This window comes from Dipodomys ordii, unplaced genomic scaffold (assembly GCF_000151885.1).
Source record: "Dipodomys ordii isolate 6190 unplaced genomic scaffold, Dord_2.0 Scaffold10, whole genome shotgun sequence".
In the NCBI taxonomy this organism is placed as follows: Eukaryota; Metazoa; Chordata; class Mammalia; order Rodentia; family Heteromyidae; genus Dipodomys; species Dipodomys ordii.
In genome coordinates this window covers 20044580-20071207 of record NW_012267226.1, presented here as the reverse complement: position 1 = coordinate 20071207, position 26628 = coordinate 20044580, and the positions used below count along the sequence as shown (strand labels likewise).

General features: G+C 51.3%; 1 protein-coding gene across 1 annotated transcript; it reads right to left on the bottom strand.

Annotated features, from left to right (window-relative positions):
• Positions 1-2046: 2046 nt before the first annotated feature.
• Positions 2047-26423, bottom strand: Tmprss4 (transmembrane protease, serine 4). Its single transcript, XM_013009496.1, has 13 exons — positions 26364-26423; positions 17899-17932; positions 15890-16003; positions 13606-13758; positions 12292-12421; positions 9782-9883; positions 8719-8759; positions 7310-7469; positions 6008-6174; positions 4647-4745; positions 4366-4508; positions 2645-2794; positions 2047-2131 (listed from the first exon to the last, which is right to left on the bottom strand). Exons 1-13 carry the CDS (start codon positions 26421-26423, stop codon positions 2120-2122), a joined length of 1365 nt encoding a protein of 454 aa, XP_012864950.1. The 3' UTR covers positions 2047-2119.
• Positions 26424-26628: the final 205 nt, after the last annotated feature.

The window sequence follows — 26628 nt, the reverse complement described above, 5'->3', positions numbered from 1 at the left end:
GTACTGACTCCCTGTTCAAGCACAGAATGAACACGATCAGACTGTTCTGCTTCTACAAACGATTTGCATTGTAGAATTGTACTTAGCTTTGCTTTGGATGAAATAAAAACTATTTTTAATACATTGTGAGGTTTGTGTTTCCTCTGGGGCTAGCTGGGAGCTGCTAAGGGCATGGGGCCGATGGGCTCTTCTGGATAGTGGAGAGAGAGGATCCTGAGGAGGAGGAGGCCCAAAGAGGGCTGGGGAGGAAGGGCCCAAAGGCAAGGTGCAGCCATGCCTTCTACCCCAAGGTAGCCAAAGAACAGAGGAGCCCCTGCTCAGTGCAGGGCGGGTCCTGATCATGGTCATCAGAGGCCCCAGTAAGTCCGGCAGAGTGAGCTGGGATGGCCAGGTGAGTGGTAGAAACTTGGTTCCAGATTGTGGAGGAGTGGGGGCCTGGGGGAGGGGCGGCGGCAGCAGCGCATAAGGTTATAGCTCTTGAGTTGAAGCTCCAGAGCTGCACCAGAAAAATGAAACGGCTGCACAGAGATGTTTTCAGATTAAAAAAAGAATTTCCCTAGCATCCAACCCCAGAGACAACCTAATTATCCTTTGACAGGCAGGTGGATGTATTAGATTGATGCTATAACCCCAAGGTGGAGTACTTTATGCAGAAAAGGGTTTTGTGCAGTTCGTAGTGCAGGAGGCGTAAACATGGCTTCTGCTCGCCGGCCCTGCTGGTGGATGGGACCACGATGGCAGAGGCACGGGGAGGAGTCAGTGTTACCTGAAGAACCACTCTTGAAGTACTGGTCTGCGGCTCCCATGATGGGTGTTCCGTGGCCTAACTACCTCCTATAAAGCTCCTCTTCTTAAAGGGCCTGACACCCCCAACACTGGGAATCTGTTAGGCCTTACCATTCTAGCTTCTATTCCTCATGGCCAGGTTTTCATATTCTATCTAACTCCTTATCTCTTTCTGCTATAATCGAAGTGGCTATCATAATTCACTTATTCTCTCTCTTTCTGTCTCTCTCTTGCCAGTATTATTTTTTTGAACTGAGAGCCTCCTTGTACATGCTCAGTTTGTATGCTCAAGTGGTGCTCTACCATCTGAACCATGCCTTAAACCTGACTTTTTGCAATTATTTTTTTTGGGGGGTCTGGTCATGGGACCTGAACTCTGGGCCTGGATGCTGTCCCTCAGCTCTTCAGCTCAAGGCTAGCGCTCTACCACTTGAGCCACAGCGCCACTCCTGGCTTTTTTCTTTTTGCTTATGTGGTGCTAAGGAATCAAACCCCGGGCCTCAGGCATGCAAGGTAGGCGCTCTACCACTGAACCACCTTCCCAGCCCTGCAATTATTTTTGGAGATGGAGTCTTGTGGACTTTTCTGGCTGGGCTGGCTTTGAGCCTTGATCTTCATATTCTAGCTTCCTGAGTAGCTAGGATGACAGGCCTGAGACATCGGTGCCTAGCTCACTTCTTTCTTACTCTGTGTCTTATACGATTTTTTACCACTCAGTCTGTGTTTCATTTTCACAATTACAGTGTTTACTTCTGCGAGTGCTATTGTGTTTTCCTTGGAATCTCCTTGTCCTATTTTCCGATTGCTAAAACACTTTTTTTCAACAGCAAGTTGCAAGTGTTGGCGAGGAAGGAGATTTAAGTTCTTGTGGACTGTTCCACATAAAGCCCATGGTAAAAGGGTGGGTAACGGTAGCAGCTACAGACGTGAGGTGATGACGTTTACATTACAACTGGTTTCTTGCTGCAGTGGGCTTAGGAATAGATGAAGGAGGGGAGGGCTGGTCAGACTCTCCTCCTCCACTCAGCGTTGGTGACCTGGGCTCCCATGACAGAGTCACTGTCCATTCAGTAGAGAGGAAGTGCTCCTTCTTGGCCTGCCATGGGGGTCCACAGGTTGCTTCTCTGGGATTCTGGGAGCCTGGGGGTGGCTGAGCTCACACCGCTGCCTTCCCCAGAGCTCTGGAAGCCTCTCGCAGGAATGGAGATCCTCCATTGCTCTGAGAAATATGGGGCTCTGATGGGGGCTCCGGCTCTGTGTCTGACTTCTGGGGGGTTCTGGGGGTGCAGGGCAAGGGCGGGAAGCAGCTCAGTACTGAAGAGGGTCAGCGGCTTTACGGCTCAGACTGGAATTAAAAAAAATGGAGATTAAAAAAATGGTCTGAGGATTTGCAACTGGATCAAGTGGTAACAAGGGGCAAATTATCTTCATTTTAGGAGGTCCCCCCCCCGCACCATTCTCTCTCATTCATTCTCCCCCTCTCTCTCTCTCTCTCTCCTCCAGGAGCTGGGAAATCTCAACATCCTTTCCATCCCTCTGATCACAAGCTTCTCTCTGGAAAGAATCCGACAGTCTCATTCTGAGAGAAAAGTGAGAATGTTTAAGCTCTCTGCCGCATACCACCCTGAGCCTCAGTGCACTTACAGAAAATCTCTACCCTGAGTTAAATTTGGCCTTCACGAAGGAATCTTAGGCTGTTGGCTTCCGGGGAGGGAAAATGATTTGGATGTACAGGGCTGTCAGAGCCACTGAAATGGAGGCCAAGGGTGGTTTGTTCCCTCCTGGTGGAGGGTGGGTGGGAGGGAGGGTAACAGAGGTGGGGACACACACACACACACACACACACATACACACTCACCTTCCGGACGGTGTAGATCCAGTCAAGATAGGCTGTGACCTTGGTGTACACTCCTGGAGTGCTGGGACCCCCACAGCCATAGCCCCAGCTCACAATGCCCACCACCTGCCACTGGTCAGACTGGTACATCAAGGGCCCGCCGCTGTCACCCTGTGAGGGGCCAGAACAGGGGCTGCTGGGAAGGGAAGACAGGGTGGGGGCCACCCCTCCCCCCTCTTCTAGCTAACTGGAACAGGTCCACTCACCCCTGGGCACCCAGCAGGTAGGTCTGCCTTCACCTGGGTTCTCATTTTGTTCAATGCTCTGTCTGCCTGGGGTCAAGGGGGTCTGTGTGGGGTCAAGAAGAGAGTGGTGCCGTCAGCCCACTCTCAGTTCCTGAGTTTATTTAACAGCTCAAAGGAATGACTATTTTGTGTCAGTTACTATTCTGAGCAACTGAGATCTGGTTACTTGGAAAAAAGATCCTTGTGCTTATATTGTAATCATATGGGAAGTGAGTCACTAAACAACTAACAAATCAAGAAATGCACTTATTGGGTGCCTTTATTACTGACTTTCTGAACTCAAGAATCATAAAAGGAACGGCTGTTTGCGTGCCCTCATCTTGAATGAGGGCTTTCATGGCTGGGAGTGGGGGAGTAGGATTGCCTGTATCTTAGCTACTCAGGAGGCTGAGATCTGAGGATCATGGTTCAAAGCCAGCCCAGGCAGGAAAGTCCATGAGACTCTTATCTCTAATGAACCACCAGGAAACTGGAAGCAGAGCTGTGGCTCAAAGTGGTAGAGTTCTGGTCTTAAACAAAAAACGCTCGGGGACAGTGCCCAGGCCCTGAGTTCAAGCCCCACAACGGACAAAAAAGAAAAAGAAAAAAGAAATCTTCAAACAAAGGGTTCCACAGGCCCTCTGGAAGCATGGGTGGAGGGAATGTGCACAGACCACTGAGCAGTCCTATGACAATGTGCCAGGGCTCATCTAGCATGAGGTTTTCCCTTTTCTTATGCAGGAGAGTAGGATATTCACAGGGATCAGAGACCTGGCAAAGCTGCCCAGAGGAGATCATAGTCCTGTGGATGATGAGGGAGGGGAGAGATGATAAAAGTGGGAGGAGAAGGTGAGTAGTGTCATCTTTGTATGTGAAATGGGCACGTATAATCTTTCTGCTTGTTAAGATCCATCCATCTATCAATTGATCCATCATATCCATAGATCCATCCATCCATCCATCCATCCATCCATCTATCTACCTTCTCATTTTGATCTTAGCCAAAAGGTTGAGCAGCAATCCACTTTTTAAAAAAAAAAGATTTTTTTTTTGTTTCGTACCAAAACAGAGCTTGAACTCAGGGTCTTAAACTTGCTCAGCTTGCTGGCTCAGCTGGCACTTGACCACTTGAACCACACTCCAGCCCAGTTTTTTTTTTTAACTGGTTATTTTGGAGATGGAGTCTAGTGGACTTTTCTGACCAGGCTGGCTTTGAATCGGGATCCTTGGATGTCAGTCTCCCTTCTGAGTAGCTAGGATTACAGGAATGAGCCATCTGTGCCCAGCCCATTCTTTATATTTTTATCCGACTCGATTCCTTCTTCTCTTCCCTCATGACACAATGAGGGCCCGCTATTTGCAAGACGTCGTGTAAGGCAGCCAGCCTCCAGGTTTTCACATCTCTCTAGGACCTACATCTCTACTGAAAGAGTTTCCCATGATCCTTAGAGAACCCACCTGGCAGGTATCCACACCACCACCTGGGAGGCCTGCGCACAGCATCTTCTCGCTCACTTCCCCCTGGTAGGCATCCTCAGCGTTGCACCGTGTGCTGTCGATCACCTGGACTGTCGCCTGCAGCAGCGTGTCAGACATCTTTCCTGGGAGGATGGAAACATGTCCATTCTCATTCTTGCCTCTAGCCTCATCTGGGTTAAATTCTCTGGGTCATCAAGCTCTTGGAGCCCAACCTCATACAAGGGCATCTGTCACCCTGCAGTCCTGAGCCCAGGACTTACCTCCATTCTGCTCTGTCAAGCCCCATCCGATGACCCAGAGCGGGGTGGCTGGTGCGAGCGTCTCATCAAAGAAGGGCAGGCAGATGGGTCTCACTGTGGCTGTGATGGAGCAGAGAGAGGGGAGGGAGAGAGACAGAGAAGGAGGGAGGGAGAGACAGAGAGGGAGGGAGGGAGAGACAGACAGAGAGGGAGGGAGAAAGAGATCAATCTTGTATTAATGATCAGTATTTTATTTTCTGTGTTTTTCCATGCTTTGACATGTTGGGGATCTTGCTGGTCTGGGAGTGACTGGGTAAGTTAATTCCTAGCGATAATTAATAATGATAATTCCATATCTCAACCACCCTAAAATTTATTCCCGGTCCCAGATTACCTCGGGGGCAATTATTAGACAATTTGAAACCAACTTCTATAGCTCAGAGAATTATTCACACTCTGTAGCCCCAAACTTGCTCAAACTTGTCTAGCCAACCTTGCCTGGGGCTTTCTGTGGCCCCCCAGGTAGGCCCTCCCTCTTGTCTGCCTGCTGAGCCAGTGGGCCCCATGTGGCCCCACCCCGAGTGAGGTGAGGACTGTGAGGATTAAATGTTGTCTCTATGACCACCACTTCACCACCCTCATTAAAACAAGCGTCAGACCCAGGGGTCAGGAAAGCCTGGCAGCCGAGGCCTGAAAGGGACCTACCAGTGTTTCTATGACATTTCTTTTGTGGGATGCAAATAGACATGGTATGAAAAAGAAAAGGCTTTTGTGGTAATATAAGTTTGGAAAACAGCTTCTTTAAAAACTTCTCTTACCCTCAATAGATGATTGTGTTTCAAGAAGGAAACTGTAGTCTACATATATTTCCCAAACTTATTTGATAATGGAACTCTCTCTTCCCTAAAGGATCTTGTGGAACTTCCTGTTGGAAATGCTTTATCTTAAAATTGATTCAATAGAAAGCTGGGGCATGTAATAGAGTTGTTCAAAGAGTCTCTGGGCTGCCTTAGGAGTAATGAGTGCCCCAGGCCTGGAAGAAAGCAAGCCGGGCTCAATGGCCGAGTCTGCTGGGCCTTCCTCAGAGCTGGGGAATGAACTGGCTCATCTTCACAAAAGGCCCTTATGATTCCAAGACTGAGGTGATCTCGGATCCTCACTTGAGGATCAGGCCTTGGAAGAATTTTCAGGAGGATGGCAGATGGGGTGAAGCTGACAGCTAGAAGGAGCCCGTGACATGGGGCTCATTCGTTAATTGGAGACAAACAGGCAAGTTGAGGTTTTGAGACAGGATGTGATGGGCTCCAGGTCACTCAGTGTGCTGGAGGCAAGGTAAGGTAAGAGAGACCCCAGGAATCTCTCTCCCCAGGAACGTCTCTCACCTGAGAATGTGAGTGGGTGCTGCAGCTTTACGAGAGCAATGTCCTTCTCCTTGGGGGACAAGGGGTTGTGTTTGGTGACGAAGATCTTGGCCACAGGCAGGGATGGGAAATTGCCCAGTTGGTCTGAGCCGGCCCTCACTTTCCAGTTGGACACATCCAGATACTTCCTGGGAGCAGAGATGGTGGATTCAGGCTGGAGCCAGGCAGGAGGAAGTGTTGCCAAAGGGCCAGGTCCTTAGGAGCCGGGGATTGGGGGTCAGGGGTACTGTTGCTTTAGGAGGTGATGGGCACTTGGGGGTAGAGACGGCGGAGAAGGAAGTCTGAAAAATCACATCCCAGAAGACGGACTCTCCAAGAGAAGCTAAGCCTGGTGCTGTTGGCTCATACCGGTCATCCTAGCTACTTGGGAGATCTGAGGATCATGGTTCAAAGCCAGCCTGGGCAGAAAAGTCCTTGAGACTCTTATCTCCAATTAACCAGCAAAAAGACAGAAGTAGAACTGTGGTTCAAGTGGTAAGACACCAACTTTGAGTGAAAAAGCAAAGGGACAGTGCCCCGGCACTGTGAGCCCAGTATTGGCACACACCAAAAAAAGTGTGTGTGGGGGGAGGAGGAGGTGGACCGAGTTTCTTTTTCTCCTCAGTGAACCAGGCACTGGTGTGTGCAGAGCTTTTTCAGGAGACAATTTATAGGTCTTGTCAGAGGCTTGAAAAAGGTAAAAACGCCCTGGCCTAGACCTGGAATGCCTTAAAGGCGGGGTAGGGCTGGCAGAGCACTCAGCTGTAGAATCTGGGCGCAGCTTTGCTCTTGCTCATTGGAAGGCACGTGAGTGAATGAATGAATGAATGACAGTGGAGAGGGTCTGCAGCCAGCTCTTCTCAGTGACATGACCAGGCGTGGATCTGCTGGACTGAAAGGGACCCTCTACCTGGTTCAATTTTTGCAGGGAATAAGGGAGCGGTGGGAAGTCGGGACCCTGGGGCCATTTCCCGGAAAACAGGCTGGGAGGGAGGGAGGGAGTTCTGGGCACCCCAAGCAAGTAGGAAAAGTGTTTGTGGAGTGAATGAGATGAAGATGGGTAGGAATGCTGGGAGGTCAAACTTGGTGACCAGCACCTGCGGCTCAGACCGCCCCCCCCGCCCCCCTCCCCCCTGCAATGTCTACCACGGCCATAAGGACTAAGTGTCTCATCCTGGCAGTGGTGGGCTGGCAGGGGCTGGCATGGGAAACCCTGCCCCTCCTCAGCCTCTGTCCGCCCTCCCCCCTGTCCCGTCCCCCCGCCCCCCTGCAGCTGGCTCCTACCTGAAGCAGTGGGCCGCTGTGAGGATCCAGAGGGGGTCGAGGATGCTCCCACCACAGACATGCTGCTGATTGTACTGGACGCTCACCTGCCAAGGCCACGAGTCCACAGAGGCCTCCTCCCCACCGACCACCCTGGGACTCTTCAGACTCTTCCCGCAGGCTGGACTCCAAAGCAGGAAGGGAGGATCGGGAAGTAAGGCTCTGGGAAGAGGGGCTGTCCTCTCCTAGAGCCCAATGTCTGCCCTCAGCAAGATCATTAGGCCTGGTGTGGGCCCAGTGGAGAGGCCCTGGCCTATTCTGAATGATTTCTGGGGAGATCACACTGTCTGGTTTTGGCGTTGGGCGTGTTTAGGATTTCAAGCCGTATCTATGGTGCTAGGAATTTATGACCTGCTGACCAATTAGAGATGCAGGATTACCAAAGCCCTGCCCCCGGGGAAGAGTCCCCAGCTGCTCCCACTGAGCGACAGCAAACAGGGGCCCACAAGCCACTTGGGCACCCGGAAGTGGGAAGAAAGTTCTAGAAGCTGGATCTCCCCACCCCAAGTTACTTCTACCTGCTCAGGGAGGCTCCTGACTGGCCATCTTGTTTTCCCTTGACCTGGTTTTTACATTTGACCCTTGAACTCTTCTTTAATACCTCCAATTCCACTTCAGTTCTTTGGGCACCACCCCCTACTCTCCCCCAGAGTCTTTCCCAGGGGAGAGGCTGCCACCCTCTCCCGCCTGCCCAGCTCTGGGCCAAGGAGGGGCCTTCCGAACACCATCCGATTCCAAACCCTTCTTCCGACGTGCCACTCAAAGTCACAACCACTTCCGGTGGCCTCCTGTTGTCTATTCAGCTGACCTGTATGTGGCTTCTGGAATGATCTGTGTATTGTTGGACTGTGTCCCTCAAAGGGTTGTGTGTGGGAGCTTGAGAACGCCCCAGCGGGGGGTGGGGGGGGGCTGGTGGCCCTTAGGTTGCTGAGGGGCTTCTGAGGTCCTTGTGGGATAAGGGGGGCCTTGTGATAGTGAGCGGTTTCAAGGCTCCTCGCTGCTTCTGCTCTGGCTTCCGCTTCGTCCTGTGATCTTTCACTCTTGCTCCTGCCTCTGCTACTGCTCACCATCCTCCATTAGGCGCTCACCAGAGTCCAAATCCATAGAGCTGCCTGATCTCGAACCTTCAGCCTGCTAACTGAGCTACCTCACCCTCTTTTCTTTATAAAGTTAACTTGCCCTTGGTATCTCGTTATAGTAATAAAAACAAATATGTCATGGGCTGTGAACGGATGGTAGAAGGAAGTGCGTAAGATCAACCACAGAAAGGATAATGACCTACAAGTCCAAGGGCCAAAAGAGAGTGAAGCTTGGAGTTCCTGCTTAGGGCTGGCCCATGCCCCAAACCCTCAGAAAGAAAGTGTACTCACCCAGGCATTGCAGAGAAACCAGGGAGCCTGAGACACAGGGTCTGGAAGAGAAACCCAGGGCCCCCGTAGGTTCTGCTTCTCCCTTGGCTGGGAGGCAGCAGCTGAAGCCTTCTGGCACTGCTACGTCAAGTCTGCATAAGAAGGCCTATGTAGAGACCGTGCTAACATTTGGTGCAGTTTGAGCTGATTCAGCCCCATTATTGAGCACCTACTGTGGGCTAGTTCCTGCCCATTTCAAAGCCCTTCCCATAGCTGGAGAAGGAAGAGAACAGCGGTCAAAGCAGAGTCTCCTAACACTGTGGCCTTTCCAAATTCAAAGACAGATTTTGCTGGGGTTTTAGGCAAACAATCATTCTCCCATCAGCCCTGTCTCTTCCAAAATTTACTGCATTGAGTAGGCCGCCCTCGGCCGCATCTCTGAATGCTAAGAAGCCAGCGTCACCCAGCCTCTTTGCTGCAGTGTGAGACAGATTTCCTTTAGCTGCCCTGCTCTGATGCAGGAGTCTGTGTCTCTGGGGAATGGGAAGGAGGCGGTCCTAGCTACTCCTGGACCACCTGGGTACGCGGTGGTGAAGGACAAAGCGACTTTGAGAGTCTTGCCCAATGGGAATCTAAAGGAGTAGCATAAACACACTTGGCTTTGCTCTGCAAGTTGGCAGAAAGCTCGGGTTATTCATCTGCCTGCCTTTGGGTAGGAGGGCACACCGGCCCAGCTGGCCCTTGTATTAAGGAAAAGAGTGGAACTTGCCAGGTGTTGATGGCTCCTGCCTGTCATGTCAGCTATTCAGGAGATCTGAGGATCATGGTTTGAATTCAGTCCATGAGACTCCTATCTGCAATTAAACACACACACACACACACACACACACACACACACACATACACACACACACTCTATAAGTGGAGCTGTAGTTCAAGTGGTAGAGCACTGGCTTTGAGCTAAAAAATTTAAGGGACAGCCCTGAGTTCAAGTCTGGCTAGTTCTTCCTGTTGGCTAGCTTGTATTCCCCTTGCTTTGGAAAGCTCCCAGAAGCCCCCAGGTGGACGATGTCCTCTCACTTACCCACTTGAGTTCTGAGCCTGAAGCTCCTGGTTGTTTTCTGTAACCTGAAGAACAATCAGCTTCTGGTCTGGCATGATCTCCACTGCTCTGAAAGTCGGTTGGCTGCAGTGGAGAGAGAATGGGGAGCTGGGGTGGAGGCTGGGACCAGATGGCCGGGGCAACCCCCATTTCGGCTGAGAAGGTGGGGAGAGGGGAGGTAGGGAGCAGAGGGGGTCTGGGTCAGCGGGCAGTGCCTGTTTTGCAAGAGGATACAGGACATTTCCTTGGCAGTCTAGGACTTAGCACTGGGCACAAAGCCACTATTCTAGAACTCGGAGTTCTGGAGAAATCAAGATCCTCTTTGCTGACATCCAGCTCTGTCCTTGTTTCAGATGTCCCAGAAGTCCCTTCTGCTTTCATCCTGGGGAAGGAGGGACAGAAGCGCCTGGGCGAAGGACTTGAATGTGGATAACCAGTTCTGCGAGAGAGGCAGCCGGCCTGGTTTTGACAGTGGCCCCCTGGGAGAGAGGACGGGACCGGGCCTGCCTGTCTTTAGATGAGTGCAGACCGCTTGGTGCTCCTAAGGTGGGCCACTTTCCTCTTTCCTTTTTGTCAATGGTGTGTATTTTCCTTCAAACCCAGGGGTTGTCTTCCTTCCTCAGGGAAGCCCTCCCTGACTACTCCAGTCTCCATGGCTCTTCCTTTTCCAGCTTGTTCTTTTCTTCCTCACCTCATTTTTCAGGAACAAGGTCTGCCTGTGCGCCTCCATTTTTGCCTCCAAATTCATGCCTGGACCAGACAGTCCCTGGGGTGCCCCCCCCTTGGGGATATCTATGCCTGGAGTCCTTGAGGCCAAAAGGGCCGACAACCCAGGAGGAGGAGAGAAAGGGAAATCTGAGCAGAGAAATCTGTCCCAGAGGAGAGACAGTGCAGAGAAACGGACATTCCCAGGTAAGCTAACCGCTGCTCACCCATGCTAACCAATTAGCGTTTTGAATAATGCTAATGAACTTTGTTTCTGTAGAGTACAAGGAGCTGGGGGGGTGGATTCAGGGCCTCTGTGATCTCGCAGGGGTGGATTACAGGAGGCACCTGGTTCATATCTGAGCGTCAGCTGCTGAGCAGCGCTGGGCAGAGCTGAGGCTGCCGTTGCTGGACTGCAGTGGGAGGAGGGGCTGGCTGGAGTCTGGCAGGGCTGGGACAGCAAGAGGGCAGGGCAGCATGTGTTGGGATGCCCTTCTGCTCCACTTGCTGGGGCCCTTTCCAGAAGGCTCTCCCCTCTCCCAGGGTGAAGAGCAGCAGAAACCTTGTCATCAAAGAGGAGCCTAGAGCAGCTCGATTTGTGATGGCTGCCTGGGGCAGACCTTTGAGGCTGTTAAGGGATCCACGTGGGAGGGTTCTGTGTTTGGCTAGTGATGTCTGCCTGGTGCTGCTCATTTCTGCCTCCGCACTGGGCTCAGTTTTTCTGACTCTTGAAGGAGTTTGGGGCCTACCAGGGAGAGAAATCACAGGGTCTTTCCCACCTTCTCCAGATAGGTTCTCTGATGCTCACTCCACCTCCTTTATAGATAAAGCCCTATATTAGAATTACCCAAGGGACCAAGACAGGGGCCAGGGCTCTAAGCCCGGGCTAGGCTTTCCTCCTAGCCCTCTACCTCCTGGCTTCTTTCTACCTTAGTAACTTAGGAACTTTCTCTGAGCCTACTTATAACAGAGAGGTAATAATAACTGCGCCTTTGGTTTTCTGCCAAGATCAAATGAATATAAATACAGATCATGCTAATTACCCCTCTTATAATTATATAGTCTTCCACCCACTCCAGATTTGGAACTGCATTTGCAATTTGCTGAGAGCTGGGCTTGAAGATGCGAGGCGTGGATGGAGTCAGGCTCATCTCCACCAGTTTCAACCAATGGGATGTAGAGTAAGTAAATCCGGCTGCTGCAAGTCTGGTCTGGGCCAGGGCTGGAATTGTGTGTGTGTGTGTGTGTGTGTGTGTGGTATAGGTGCTGGTGTAAATCCTTACCCCCCTAGATGAGGTTGACATTGTTTCCCCCAATTAACTCTTGGTTTTTTTTGAACTGGCCTAGCACTTACTAGGCAGGTGCTCTACCACTTGAGCCATGCCCCCAGATCTTTTTACTTTAGTTATTTTTTCAAGTAAGGGCTAATATTTTTGCCCAGGGCTGGCCTCAGAGCGACCCATGATCCCTATGGAGCTAAGATGATAGGTGTATACTACTGCCTGTGGTTTATTGATTGAGATGGAGCCTCCATGTACTCGGACTGGCCTCAAACTCGCGTATCCCAATTTCTGCCTTCCTTCCAAGAAGCTGAGGTTATGACGTAAGCCATTGTGCCCTGCTTGCAGTTAACTCTTCAGGAAGCCGGGTTAGAAGATTTAATTTCACATTGCTTGCAAATACAAGTGATGGGGAGGAAGGGGAGCAAAGAGGAAGGAAAGAAAGAGGAAGAGACAGCGGGGCTGGGGGAGGGAGGGATGCCTGCCCCCAGAGGCTTGGTTGGGTACCTGTGATAGCCCATCTGTCCACAGGCTGTCTTGGCCAGGGCTTCTGTGAAGTTGTCAAAACAGGCAGAGGCCCAGTTCCCTGTGACCGGGTCCAGTACTTGTAGAGTCGATCTGTCCTTGGAGAGGCGGACTGGGAGGGGAGGAGGGCAGTCAGCAGGAAGGTAGCACCCCTCTGGCCTAGTTAAGAACTTATGAACCCAGATTCCCTCAACCCAGAACTGGGGCCCTGATGCTTTGAGCGTCAAGAGAAGTTCCTGCATTTGACTTGGTCTGTTTGAGCCTCTTTTTATTTTGTCTGTCGTGGGGGTTGAACTCAGGGCTTGGGAGCTGTCTCTGAGCTTTCCTGCTCAGAGCAAGCGCTCTACCACTTGAGCCACAGCACCACTTCTGGTTTCCTGGTAGTTAATTGGAGATAAGAGTCTCACCGACTTTTCTGCCCAGGCTGGCTTTAAACCATGATCCTCAGATCTCAGCCTCCTGAGAAGTTAGAATGACAGGTGTGAGCGCCTGGCAACTGGCCGGACCTCTTTTTAAATGGTGGCTCAGTTGGGCAAGTGTCTCCATTTGACCTGTTGACCTGGCACCCCTTTTGGCTTCATTGGGTATCTATTACCTGGTCAGTCCCTCCACCTATGGTTCACCTGGCTTGCCCAGAGTGGTGAAACTTCTCACCCAGGGATCAAGGTGTTTCTCCATGTAAGATCAGAGGGGAGTAACATTAAGAGGAGTAACATTAAGATGGCAGCGCCCAGTGGTATTGGGCTTTAATCAATAAAGACCAGATACACAGGAAGGCACTCCGTTCAGCCCCATCACCCTCTCTGAGCCCCCTTTCTCTTCAGAGCTCAAGTATGAAGTATCAAGCTACAAGAGTCTAGTCCAGGAGAGAAGGTGGTGTCTATGCTCAGAGCATCTGCCTTCCTCGGAGGTTGCACAGCACGGCACCATCGCCGCCACCGACCGGCAGGGCCATGGACTGGCTAAGCGGACTTTTCCAGAACCTTTGAACCAAGAGTTTTCAGAGGAAGGAGGACCTCTCCAAGGTCTCGCTCTCCTTCTTGAAACCAAGCAGGGTTAGGCAGGCTCCATTGGGACTTCCTGTCCCCGGGGGCCCACCTCTGTCCTTCGGTGTCCCTGAGCATGTGCCCGTGTGGAGCAGGTGCACGTGTTGTGGGCCTGCTGTCCCAACCCTTATTTGTCTGGAATGGACACTGAGAAGGAGGTGGGCAGATGCCCGCTGTGAGTGCCATGGGCCGATGCCGCACAGGTGTCCCGTGGTGTTTGCCTCTCTGCTCCTTCAACCCCTGGACTCACCTGCCACCGTGGGTCTCTCAGGGAAGTCCTTGACACAGTCTGCCTCGTCCTCTCCCGAGGTGCAGTCGGGCTGCCCATCACACACCTGCGTCCTCGGGATGAAGGTCAGGGGGTGTTGGCAGATGAAGTAGTATTTATTCAGAATCACCTTAACTGGAAGGCAGGGGCAGGACGGGGCGGGGTGGGCCAGAGTCAGGCCTGGGGCAGAGCTGAGCCGCTCAGAGGAGCCCAGGTGATCAGCCCAGTCCCAGGCCTCAGGGGCTTAGCTGTAGCAGCTGGCTCCATGCATACAAGACCGCAGAGCACTGAGGAGCAGACCCTGCCAGCCTTCCGCCCCACAAACACCGGCATGGGGCCTGCGTGGAGAGACAGAATGGGGACCTGGGTCCCAAGATCTGGTTCTGAGTCCTAGCTCTCATGCTTCCTGAACAACTTTCCACCACTCACTAGTCCCTGCTAGGCCTCAGTTTTCTTTGTGCCATGGGGTTTACTTCTAGAGGTTGGTGATTTGATCTGAGATTGAAGACAAAGAGGTATGTTTCTGGTTTTGGGGAGTGTGTGTGTGTGTGTGTGTGTGTGTGTGTAGCTCAGGACTCTGTGGAGTCACCTTCAATTTCTGTTGCTTTTGCTGTCCTGGGCCAATGCGAATGCCTTTAGTCTTCCTAGCCCCTCAATGAACAGGTAGTTCAAGAAGCTTTTTTGGTGAGAACTCACATCCAAATATGCCTGGCAGAGGGAAAGCCCTCTTTCCTAAGTCACTGTCGCCATCAGCACGCCTAAAAGCAGTGGTGTGGAGTCTGTGATGGTCCCCACTGGTCACTGTTCTAGAGCTTTCTGCATTGTTCCTCGTGGTTCATGGCAGCAAGCTTAGGAGACTCACGGCTTCCATCACCAATAGGGAAATGAGGTGGAAAAGATGGGTTTCTGTCCCAAAGGTTCCCCGTGTGCAGGTGGTGCAATTGGTATCTATCCACCTCCCAGAGGAAGCCCATGGGGTGGCCGGCTGGCGTGGATGCCCGGGCTGGAGTGGAGCAAGAGAAGAGAGGGAAGGCAGGTGTTTCCTAGACTTTCCAAGTTGTGAGGAGCCAGGGTTGAGCAGGGTCACCTTCACTATCTGGGACAAAGATAGGAGACGGTGACAGGGTCACCAGTCAAGATCTCCAGAAGCCAGAGGGTTGAAGTCGCCTGGCCCACTGCCATGCATTGGATATGGAATGGTTCCCCAGATCCCGTGTGTGAAAGTCTGCTGCCAGCTGTGCTATTACTGGGAGTGAATGAAACCTTTAGTGGGTGAGGCCTAGTGGGAGGAAGTTAGGTCACTGGTGGGGGGGGCATAGTCTTGTGAAGGGCATTGTGGGACCCTGGCTCCGTCCTCTCTTGATGTAACCAATTGTGTTGTTCCCAGGATGGCTTCATTCACCACAGGCTTTGAAGTAGCGGAGCCAACTGATCCTAGACTTGAACCTCCCACAGCTGCTGGTGCAAGTATAGGCTCCCCAGAGGCCAGCCATCTCGAGGCTGCACAGATTGGCAAATGCATGCAAATCCATGGTCACATTGCTTGCATGACGGTTGCCCACTTTTGAACAACTTTGTTTTTATCTAGGTCTTTTTTTTTTCCACACTAGTTCACTGATGCTTACAATGCTTGGAAAGAGCAGGCAGAGCCAGGATCCCCCTCCTAAAGGCTCTGATTCTGAATTGGGGCCCCAGGCGCCCTCGTGAATGGAAGCACTGTGCAAGTGGCAGCCAGTCCCCTTCTGTGTCATGGCAGGCTGAGGTCGCCAAGGCCTCAGTCCTAGGTGTGGAGAGGAAGAGGGCTGTGGGAATCACTGCAAATTCACTTTACTCTTCCTTGTCACGGAGTGGGCCGTGACCTCAGGCTGAGGTGGGGTGGGGGTGCCACCTGCGTGGCAGCCAGCCCCAGTGCACCCCGTCCTTGCAGCCAACCCTCAGCTGTCGCTCTGCAGAAGGAGGAGGAAGGAGGAGGCGGGGAGTGGGCACCCCTGCCATTGCCTGCGTGGGTTGGTGCCATGTATGTAGACGCCATCTGGGACGGAAGCCATTTGGGGGAGATGGAGGCTGCGTTCACCTTCTCCCCCACGCTCCCCTCTCAGAGGGCCCCCTTCAGAACAGGGGTGCCTATACTTCTTTCCCCTCCTCTCAAAACATATGCACACCCCCTGCCTGTTCCTGTGGGATGGCGGGGGTGGGGCTGTCACTCACGGAGATCCAAGGAGACTGTCACCGCTGGGGTGAAAGCTGGGTAGGGGCTGTCACTTACTGAGGATGGCCACGATGATGATGGTTACCAGGCTCAGCAGCGCCGCGAGGACTGGGACCCCCACCCTTTTGAAGGTCTCCAGGCGGGTGCGGGGCTTGTGCGGTGGGGTGGCATCTGTAAAGGGGTTTGCAGTGGAGGGGAAGAGCCTGAGGTCAGGGTCTGGGCGCTGCCCCTCCCTGGCTAGGCTCCAGATGTCCTACTGACAGTTTTGGCTAATATTGGGGGGCTGTTCCTGCAAGGTGGGCCAGGCAGCAGCCGCAGCGTGTAGCCACTTCATCTCTTCTGCTGCACCAGGTCCGGCCATCTTTCATGAGTGCCACCTTGGCTAGTCTTGCCCTAGGGAGTTCTAGGACATTCTTCCTGTGTCCTGTCTGGTGCTTGACATACATGGGGCCTAAGCCACAGGGACAATTCTTCGGTTCACACCAATTTGTTAATCCTTTTCTCAACTTCCTGACTTAACCTTGAATTTTTTTTTGCTCCAGTCGTGGGGCCTGAACTCTGGGCCTGGGTGCTGTCCCTCAGCTCTTCAGCTCAAGGCTAGCACTCTACCACTTGAGCCACAGCGCCACTTCCAGCTTTTTTCTTTTTGCTTATGTGGTGCTGAGGAATCGAACCCAGGGCCTCACGCATGCAAGGCAAGCGCTCTACCACTGAGCCACCTTCCCAGACCCTTAACCTTTAATTAAAAAAAATATACTTTTGTTTTGAAACAACACTTCGTAATGTATTATGGGAACGGTGGGACATTTCAGTCCACATAGACAATGATGCACATAGTCATTTATCATTGCTTTGTGTTGGGAGAGTTCAAAATCCTCACTACTTTTGTGGTGGTGGTGTGTGTGTGTGTGTGTGTGTGTGTGTGTGTGTGTGTGTGTGTGTGTGTGTGTGTGTGTGTGTGTGTATGATTCTACTGGGGATTGAACTCAGAGCCCAGTACTGGCATGCACACACAAATAATAATAATAATAAATGCAACATCCTAAAACTTCTCAGCCTCATTTCTCACTTTCCTTTCCACAAAGCAGTCATCATGGCTAATATTGGCTGTATTTTGTGTATTTTCTCTACTGTATTTAATGTTTTGTCTTTTTTATTTTTAAGTCTGATATTGGAGCTCGAACACAGGCCCTCGCTCACACTCTTACTTGGCTTTTTCCACTCATAGCTGGCACTCTACCAGTTGAGCCATACCTCCACTTGTGGCTTTTTTTGTACTTGGAAATAAGAGTCTCTTTGTTTTTCCCCTCTGGCCTGGCTTTGAATGAGATCCTTAGATCTCAGCCTCCTGAGTAGCTAGGATTACAAGTGTGAGCCACGGACACGTGGCTCTCTCTATTTTCTGTCTTTTCCATTCCCTCCTTGAAATGAAGCCAGCAGGAAGAGAGAACTTTGTGTTTTGTGCACACAGCTGAGGCCCTGGTACCCAGAACAGTGCCCACTCTATTGCGGATACTGAAGAATTGTAATTGGAAGCAAACAAAGGACTTGTTCTTGGCTCTCTTCTCCTAAAGCACATCCAGCCATCTTTCTTCCAGTCCTTATCTTTTTCTACCTGGAATGAACAGTGCCGTGGGTCTAGCCCTTGCTCTTTCCTCTGTTCTTCAAAAGCAGAGAAAGGCATCTTGCCCAAGTCTGGTGTCCAATGAATGCTGATATCAGCGAATCTGCTGATAAGGAAAAGCTGAAAGCTTGTGTTTCTCTACCTGGCAGAGGCCAGGCCCGGGGGTGAGGACTGGAGGTGGTGCTGCCAGCTAACTGTCAGGACCTGGTATGAAGCAGGCGGGCAGGACTCTTAGCCGATGCATCTTAAAGCTCCAGCAGCCAGTCTTTAGAATTACTCTCCTTCCTATGCCCAGGGACAGGATAGCACTTTGTTCATGTGGTAGCACATAGTGCGGGGTCGAGATGGCAAGGACCATGCTGGGGAGGGGGGAAGGGTTGACTTGGGAATGGAGATTCAGAGGCTGGGGGAGGGGGCAAAGAAAAGCTGGGCCCATACTTACCATGGCTGTTCAGGGGCTGATTACTGTCCAGGTCCTGTAATGGAGGAAGAGCAGTTGAGTGGGAAGTCTCTGAGGAGGGCTGGCAGACTTTGGGCTCTGGTCTGCACGCCTTCCTTCCTGCCACACTGAAGTACCTATTTGACCTGGTTCAACTTGTTTGCTCATGGTAGCAGCTAGTTAGCAATTGTAGAAATGACTGGTTGTTCAGTGGTGTGTGTGTGTGTGTGTGTGTGTGTGTGGTGTTTGTATTGATGAATTCTCCAGATCCGTTCTTCTCTACTCTCTATTTTGGTCAATCTATCTGGTTTTATAGGTAACAATATTTCTGTAAAAACTGGAGTGGACACTTTGCCCAAGTGATTAATAAGGACCAAAAGATGAGCATCTTTTTGGTGGTGCTGGGGTTTGAACTCAGGGCCTTCCACTTGCTAGGCAGGTGCTGTCCCACTAGACCACACCCCCACTGAGGTTTTATTCACCATTACTTATTAGGCAAATGTAAATTCACACCTGATGAGATAGTTCTACCAGACCTCAGCATGGCTAAAGTAAAAAGACTGACAATACTAAGCGTTGGTGAGAATACGGCAAACCTTCATCTATTGTTGGTGGTTGGGGGGAAAAAGGGCATCAAAATGCCTGGCTAAGTCTATCAGTCTTAAACACAGGACTATTTTATGATTTGATGACATAGAAATTCTGCTCCAAGATTTAGCCAAATGAAAGGAATGCTTCTGTCTAATAAAAAACGTGCACACCATGTTTATTGCAGTTTCATTCCTAATAGTGACACACTGGAGAATGCTTACTGGCAACCACCGATGGAGTAGCCAAAGAAATTGTGGTCTATTCATATCACGGAATTTCAGTATAGCCTGGTGATAGCTTCAGTCATAGATTAGCTTGGCTAAATGTGAGGTGCGGCAGGAGACAGGAGGGGGCCGCTGGTGTGATGGCGAGCTAAAGGCCGCGGGCTTTGTCGGTGGACTGGTGCATTTGGGTGTTTGAGAGCAGAGGAGGGACTGGTGGGCAGCAGGCTAAGAGCGTCTGGTCAGTGGGCCCTGCCTGCCAGCTCATTGTTTTTCCTTGAGTCTACTTGTACAGACCTGCCTGCATTCATTGAGTTTGGTGAAGCAAGTCTTGTTTATTTATTTATGATTAATTCAGTGAGCATTGACCACACCCTCTGATGGGCCAGAAATTGTGCTACCAGTAGAGATACAGAGGGAACAAAGCAAGCTTCCAGGGTGCACCGACCTGGGCTTTGGTGCTTATCCCTAGACTCGGAGGTAACTAATGTGCTCTATGTTGGTCCACTGATCAGCGGATGTAGAAAATGCCCTCATGCCATTTATAGCGAGAGGAGGGGAGGGGAAAAACTCAGGCACGCCTGAGCATACTCTGTTGTGACACAGCTATCTTATTTAACCCTTGCGACAACCCTGAGATGTTATCTGCATTTTCCAGAAGAGGAGAAGAAGGGCCACCTATATGAAGTGACTATTATGGCTTCAGAGCAAGAACAGATCCAGTGCTTGGAGCCTGGCCTCTAGAGAACATTGTTCTCAGGTCCCTGAAGTTTCTAGAACCTATTTGGCCAAGAGTCATTAGTGAGATCCTTTTGAGGCTTTGGTCCTCCGCAGTGCAGTCTTGTTGCCCAGGGTGGGTGTGAATGAACACGGAGATCCCATCCCACCCCCAGCGGCTCCCCAGCCCTCCCCCAGTGGCTCCCCAGCCCTCCCTTGCTCTGCTTGGTTCTAGGTTTTGCCAAGTCAGCTAAGAACAGCCATGGGGGACATCTTTCAACCAAGGGGCCTTGTGGGTATTTTTTGATTTTCTTTGCCTTCTTCCCTCTTCTACTGTTTGTTCCTGGACTTTTCCATGGGCAGCTTCTGCTTTTAAACCCCCCCCCCCCCCCCCCCCCCCCCCCAGCCAGGCTATATTTTAGATCCTGGAGAAAGTCAAGTCCTGGGCTATTTGACTCAGCCACAAAATGGCAAATGAACCTCTTACAATCCTGGTTCCCTTAAAGCGCAGAGATCATGAACTCAGATGCCAGGAAACTCTTGTTTTTAAGTGCAGGAGGATTAACTATGTTGTAGAACGGCCGCACAAAGTGATCTATTAGCTTGCTGTGTGGCCTTGGGTAGACTTCTCAACCCTCTGAGCCTCAAGGTTCCTGTCAGGGAGTTGAGCACTCTCAGAAACGGCGAAACAGGAAAAGCGTGAATGATTTTACAGTACAAGCCAGTGTGTAACCAGGCTACTGACGAGGCAAAGAGGCAGCAGCTCAAGGAGGCCAAAGGGGCAGAACCCTGGCCAGCAACTTTGCCTGCTCTCTGGCTAGCAGCCTGCTCCTGGGCCTTGCTGCTCTCTTTTCTCAGCAGAGTTTTTCTCAGCATTGCCTTATTCTGGACGAAGTCAGTAGAGGTAGAACTGGAATGATCGGCTATGGTTGAAGGAGCACAGAAGGGGGGCTTTTCCTGGCCCTGCCCTGGTCGGTGGTGTTTTCAGGCTCCCATGGGCCCCAAGGCCTGACTTCCCATGATCTCCAAGGGAAAGCCAGCAATGCCACTGTTGCTAGGCAACGGGATACACAGGTCCTTGGAGGCTCTGTCAGCTGGGTTGCTGGGGCTGGTGGCAAGGCAGTGGGTAAAGCCCAGGGGAGGGGAGGGGTAGGAAACCTTCTCTGCTGAGCCAAGACACCCCAGGCTGCTCTCCGTCCTTCTAAGGAGTGGGGTTCGGGCCTCTCGGGTACCACAGACCCCCTAACCCGCACTTCATCTACCCTGTTGTTGGCAGCAGTGCATCCCCTCTGAAGTGGGGGCAGGAGGTTTGATGCTTTCAGGCGGGTCACAGGACCCTGCCTCATTGATACCTCAGCCATGACAGGTAAGGGGACTGGAAGGGACACAGAAGGCTGGGAGGGGCTGCACTTCCCAGGGTGAGTGTGGCTGGGAAATCTTGGAAGATTTCAGATTCAGCAACCATGCCAGCTTCCACCCAGCCCTTTCTCCAGGCAGGTCCCCCACCCCAAGCTAGGCACACAGAAGATTCTGGAAGCAGCCTCGCACACTCTGCCTTCCAGAGGCACGTTTCCCTTTCGTCTAACCTCAGCCTCGGCTGCTACATTGGAAACCATTTTGTGTTGTTTTCTAAGCCACGTAGGTGCTGAGCAGCTGGCAATGTGAGCTGGCCACCTCGGGCTCAGCCTCCATGGCGGGGCCTGGGGCCGACAGATAGGAGGTGTCAGCTTGCCTTTATCCTCTGCCAGTCTGCCGTTTAGCTCTGTCATTTAAGATGGCGCTTTTGTGTTTGGGCAAGGCTCTGGAAAGCAGGTAGGACTTGGGGAGAAGGTGGAGAGGGAATGCTCCCTTTTTTGCTAGTGGAGCAACGGAGGCACAAGGGTTCTGCTCTTTCCGCTCAAGCCATGCGGCTGGACAGGGAGAAGCGCAGGAGCACAGGTCCTGGATGACGCCAGGCTCCCAGGTTTCTAGCATATTCTCTCAGCCTCTTCTCTTGTTCTGGATGGGGATGGGGGCGGGGGCGGTAGGGAGAGGAAGAAGTCCATTCTTTCCTGCCTTTCTGCTACTGGATTTTTCTAAGTTGCTTAGCCTTCCCTGGCCTGTGCTTTGAACGGAGGAGTTCCATGAGTGGACATGGTGCTTCTGCTCCAGTTATCCAGCCTGAGGAGAAGGCCACATCCGGTTCGAGGAGGGTCTGCCCTGGGGCTCTGTTCAGAGGCAGGAATGGCCTCTCCCTTGTTCTGGATGCATGGGTGATACCCAGCACTGTGGACCCTTTGGTTGCTGCAGCCAGTCTCCTGGCAAAGGCCTTAGGGGCTTTTTTTTTTTTTTTTTGGTTGGTTGAGGGGCTTGAACTCTGGGCCTGGGCGCTGTCCCTCAGCTTTTCAGCTCAAGGCAATGCTCTACTGCTTGAGCCATAGCGCCACTTCCGGTTTTTCTAGTGGTTCATTGGAGATAAGAGTCTCATAGACTTTCCTGCCTGGGCTGGCTTTGAACCGTGATCCTCAGATCTCAGCCTCCTGAGTAGCTGGGATGACAGGCTTGAGCCACTGGTACCCGGTTTCTTGATGGCTTTCCTGAGAACTCTGAACTCAGAATCCAATGAAAAGTGCTTCTGTGGTGTTCTAGAACCTCTGTACATGATTACTTCTGGGATCTCTGTGCATGGTTATTTCCAGGACCTCTATGCACGATTACTTCCGGGATCTCTGTGCACGGTTATTTCCGGGACCTCTGTGCATGGTTACTTCCGGGCTCCCTGTGCATGATTACATGGTGGTTGCACAACTGCGGTTCCTCTCCCACCTTCCTACTCTCTTGCACAATGCTGAAAATACCTCATGAAGTTTCCCCTCCCCGCCACGCCACTTGCTAAGCGAGAGCATGGGTCACCTTGCCTGGAACACAGGTACTGCCACTATTTAACCGTTGAGTTGACTTCATGTATGAATGAGAGACAGGAGACAGAGAAACAGAGACAGAGACAGAGAGAGACACATTCAGAGAGGAGACACAGAGGCCCAGCGCTAGAAGGCATAGACAGAAATGGCGAGACAGACACAGTGGCAGACATGAGACAAAGCACAGCACAGAGACACGAGGACAGACACACAGAGAACAATTCATGAAGGTGTCCTCTCAGCGAGTCCCGAATATGTAGAGCATGTAGCACATGATCCGGTGCAGAGTAATTGCAGAAACTGTGCTAGTAACTAATAACAATAAGAATGATAATATAAATAACACTTTATTCCTCCCATGAGGGGCTCTTGGAGAGCTACACACCATCAGTGAAGAAGAGCCAAAGTTTTGGGGGCCAATGAAGCAGGGATCCCATTATTGTCCTGAATAATTAATAACAATATTGAGCTAGAACCTGGCCAGTACTTGACATAGTAGATACTCAAAACATATTCATTATTAATGGTGAAGAGCTTCACAGAGGGCCTGGCGGGAATGTGATGGGGGTTGAAGAGATGGGAGCTATTTTGGTGATTTCATAGGCCAAGGGGCCTGACATGGGGAAGGAGGCTATGGACTGAGTATGTCAGGGGAGAGTGACCAGAGCGGTTTAGGGGACTTGGCGTGACGTCATGTGACCAGTGTAAATGCTCTCTGAAGAGAGGGCTGAGAGCGCAGGCCAGAGACCAATACAAGGACAAGGATAAGCACTGTCCTTGAAGATGGATATAGAATTCGTAGGATGAAGCCAGAGAACACTCTGAGTCCAACGTTGGAGCAGGTAGTGGTTGTGGAGGAGGGGGCTGGGGGAGTTATTTCCAGAAAAGGGAGATACGTGAGAAGAAGTTGGACTGTGTGTTTCTGCAGCCCACTGGGCCAGTCCAGGTAACTAGCTCAGTTGGCGATTGGGTGGGACCTCAGCAGGCTTAGGGGGTGGGGCAGGGGTGGGTGTGGCTTCAGCCTTTCAAAAGGGACGGCTCTATTTTCTGTTTTGTAGAGAAAGGTTCTAAGGTTCTTCCCTTTGTCTGTGACCCAGAAAGCTGGCCGGTAAGATGTGGAGACACAGTCCAGTGACAATTTTTTTTTTCTCTCTCTCTCTCAAAAAAAAAAAAATCAGCCAGGTTCTGGTGGCTCAAGCCTCTAATCCTAGCTACTCAGGAGGCTGAGATCTGAGGATCACAGTTCAAAGCCAGGCCTGGCAGGAAAGTCTGTGAGATTCTTATCTCCAATAAACTACTCAGAAAAAGCCAGAAGTGGGTCTGTGGCTCAAAGTGGTAGACCGCTACCCTTGAGCAAAGACAACTCAAGGACAGTGCCTTATCCCTGCCCCACAATGGACAAAAAAAAAAAAAAAATCCGTTTTCTATCCTTAATAGTCTTGGGGATGAAACTTTATCTCAGCCTTCTTGAAAGTCTGTTAACTGAGTCCACTGGTCACCTTTTTTTAAAGTTTATTTTATTTTATTTTGTCAGTGATGGTGCCTGAACTCTGAGACTGGGCACACTGTCCCTCAGCTCTTCAGCTCAAGGTTAGCGCTCTACCACTTGAGCCATAGCTCCATTTCTGGCTTTTTCTGCTTATGTGGTGCTGAGGAATCGAACCCAGGGCCTCATGCATGCAAGGCAAGCGCTCTACCACTGAGCCACCTTCCCAGCCCCACTGCTCACCTTTTATCCATGTGTTTGCTTTGTGCTCCCTGCTTTGTGACCTTTTTACTTTTTCTTTTCTGAGCCAGTTCTGGGGCTTGAACTCAGGGCCTGGGTACTGTCCCTGAGCGTTTGGATTCAAGACTGACCCTCTACACTGAGCTGTGGCTCCACTCTGAACTTTAGCAGTTAATTGGAGATAAGAGTTTTTCCTGCCTGGCTTGGCTTTTAACCATGATCTTCAGATCTCAGCCTCCTGAGTGGGTAGGATTTCAGGCATGAGCCACCAGTACCAGGCTTACTTTGTGACCTCTAACTGATTACTGAAGGATGGAGTTTTCTGAAGGAAATCACCTTGTCTTTCCTTTATCTTGTGATGCAGGCTGGTAAGAACTTCACTCAAGCCAGGTTCTGATTTGAAAGCTACCAGCTTCAAAAGAGAAAAGTAGGGTGTCTTGGTCCTGCAACTGTTTGGGCAATTCCGTCTGTATCTATGGAGCAGTGGAACTGAGAGCTGAAACATATCACATTCTTCTCTGAATCTCCCAGTATCCTGCCAGTACCCAGTCCATGGTAGATGCTCGGGAACCAGTATAGAATGAATGAATGAATGAATATGGTAGCCAGTGGATTTTGACCAAAGGACAATTTAGACGACAGGAAATACCCCAAGCCGTGGGCAAAGCCCAGCGTGGCTGATATACAGAATGCTTCATGACTAAAGATGCTGCCACAGTCCCTGGCCAGGGACCAGATCAGTCTCTCCCCCTCTTCTCTTCCTCCAGGGTTCCTTTCCCCTATTACCTAGAAGAGTTTCGGCTTGTACGTGGATTACGCCAGGGAGCTGCAGGGAGGGAGGGGTGGCGGCAAGGGGGTGGGGAGGCCTGTGGTAGGGGAGGGTGCTCAGGCTTGAAGTCTTGTTTACCCATTTTCAGCTGATGCCATTGTGATGGTTGGTTAAGATGGCAGCCTGGGGGTGGAGTTAAACAGGGCTAAGGGAGATTGCCACACTGGCCCTGCCTGACTCTCCCTTTTTCCTGTTGATAGGGTTTCTAGCAGGCTCGGGCCTGTCCCAGCCAACTTCAGCTCCTGTTTTCTGGGATGAAAATACTCTGGTCACATCATGTGTATGTTTGCATTTGGAACTATAAAAAAATTGGATGTAATGAACACTGACCTTCAGTGTCCCATAGAAAGGAAGTAGTTACATGGGATTTAGTCTTAGATTATTATTTTTTTTCCTGTCTTGCATTCATTTCTATACATTTACCAAGTACCTGTAGCTAAATGATGGAGGAAACATAAACCTTGTCCACATGAAATTCAGGTAGGCCTGGTGTGGGCGATTCACATCTGTCTTCCTAGCTCTGTTCAGGAGTCTGAGATGTGAGGAATCATGGTTTAAAGCTAGCCTGGGCAGGAAAGTCTAACGACTTGGAGTTCTAATTATCCAACGCAAAGCAGGAAGTGGGACTGTGACTCAAGTGGTAGAGCACCTACCTTGAGTGAAAAAAGCTCAGGGACAGCACCCAGGTCCTGAGTTCCACCCTAGTTCTGGCATATACATCCAAAAAGAAATAAGAAAGATAAGCGCATTTGAAGGGTAGAGACGCTCCTTGTCGGGGAACCATTGGGAACTTGAAGTGTTTTGTGAAGACTAGACAAGATGGAAGGCTGCGAGCAGAAGAGGTGCCTAGGAAATTGGAGGCCAAGCAGATTTTCAGGCCTGGAAATAGAGCTCCTACTCAACCTCCCCAGGCCCACAAGGCGGGGCTGATACTGTCTCCCAGCTCCCACCTCCCATTGGTCCATCTCCCTTCTTGATTGACAGTGGCTGCGTGGTTATTTGATGACTCTCTCTCTCCTCCCCACCTGCTACTCCCTCTAGAGCCTGAGCTGCCCTGGAACAGGACCAGGGGGATGTGCTTTCACCCATGAGTGTATCTTTGGTGCCTGGCACAGACCACGCGTGCCCCCCTTTGTGCAGTGAGAGGGCGGAGTTAATGCCAGGTAGGGAAGATTGCTTATGCTCAGCCTGGTCCCAACTGAGCTCTGAGGCACAAGGAAGACCCGAGCCTGAGCTCATGAGGGGTGGGGGCTGTGTGACCCCCTCATGGGTCAGCCCGTGCCCTGTCTGCTCTCTAGGCTCTTGGCTTCAGCCACAGCGTGCTGTCTCTTGTCCTTACGATGCTACTCTGTCTTACTAGCCACAGGCTGTCCCCTGTGTCCAAAATGCCTTCCTCGCTTGTCTGCCTAGAGAAGAGCCTCATCCTTTGAGTTCCCAGGCAAGCACTTTCTCTTCTGGAGAGGGGGGTGGTACTTGCCACTTACCCCGGGGGAGAATCGGCCTTCTTGGCCCCAGGGTAGCACCTTGAGGTCACCCTGGATCATGCCCAACATTGTTTTGGGAACCTCCAAGGCAGAGAGTAAACATTATTCCCTTCTTCCCCACTAATCTGCTGGTCAATGGCACTGGCTGATCAATAAATGGTGGCCAGGGTAGATAGAGATCCAGGAAAGCAGGAGTTTGTTTGTTTTGGTGCCGATCCTAGGGACTGAACTCAGGGCCTGGGCGCTATTCTTGAGATTCTTTTTC

Coding starts and splice junctions, on each gene's coding strand:
- Tmprss4 (XM_013009496.1), bottom strand. CDS start 26,423: ATGATCCAGGGTGACCTCAAGGTGCTACCCTGGGGCCAAGAAGGCCGA. Junction 7,470..8,718: donor GGTTTCTCTGCAATGCCTGG/GTGAGTACACTT, acceptor TTTGGAGTCCAG/CCTGCGGGAAGAGTCTGAAG. Junction 4,746..6,007: donor GCACCCACTCACATTCTCAG/GTGAGAGACGTT, acceptor GCTCCATCACAG/CCACAGTGAGACCCATCTGC.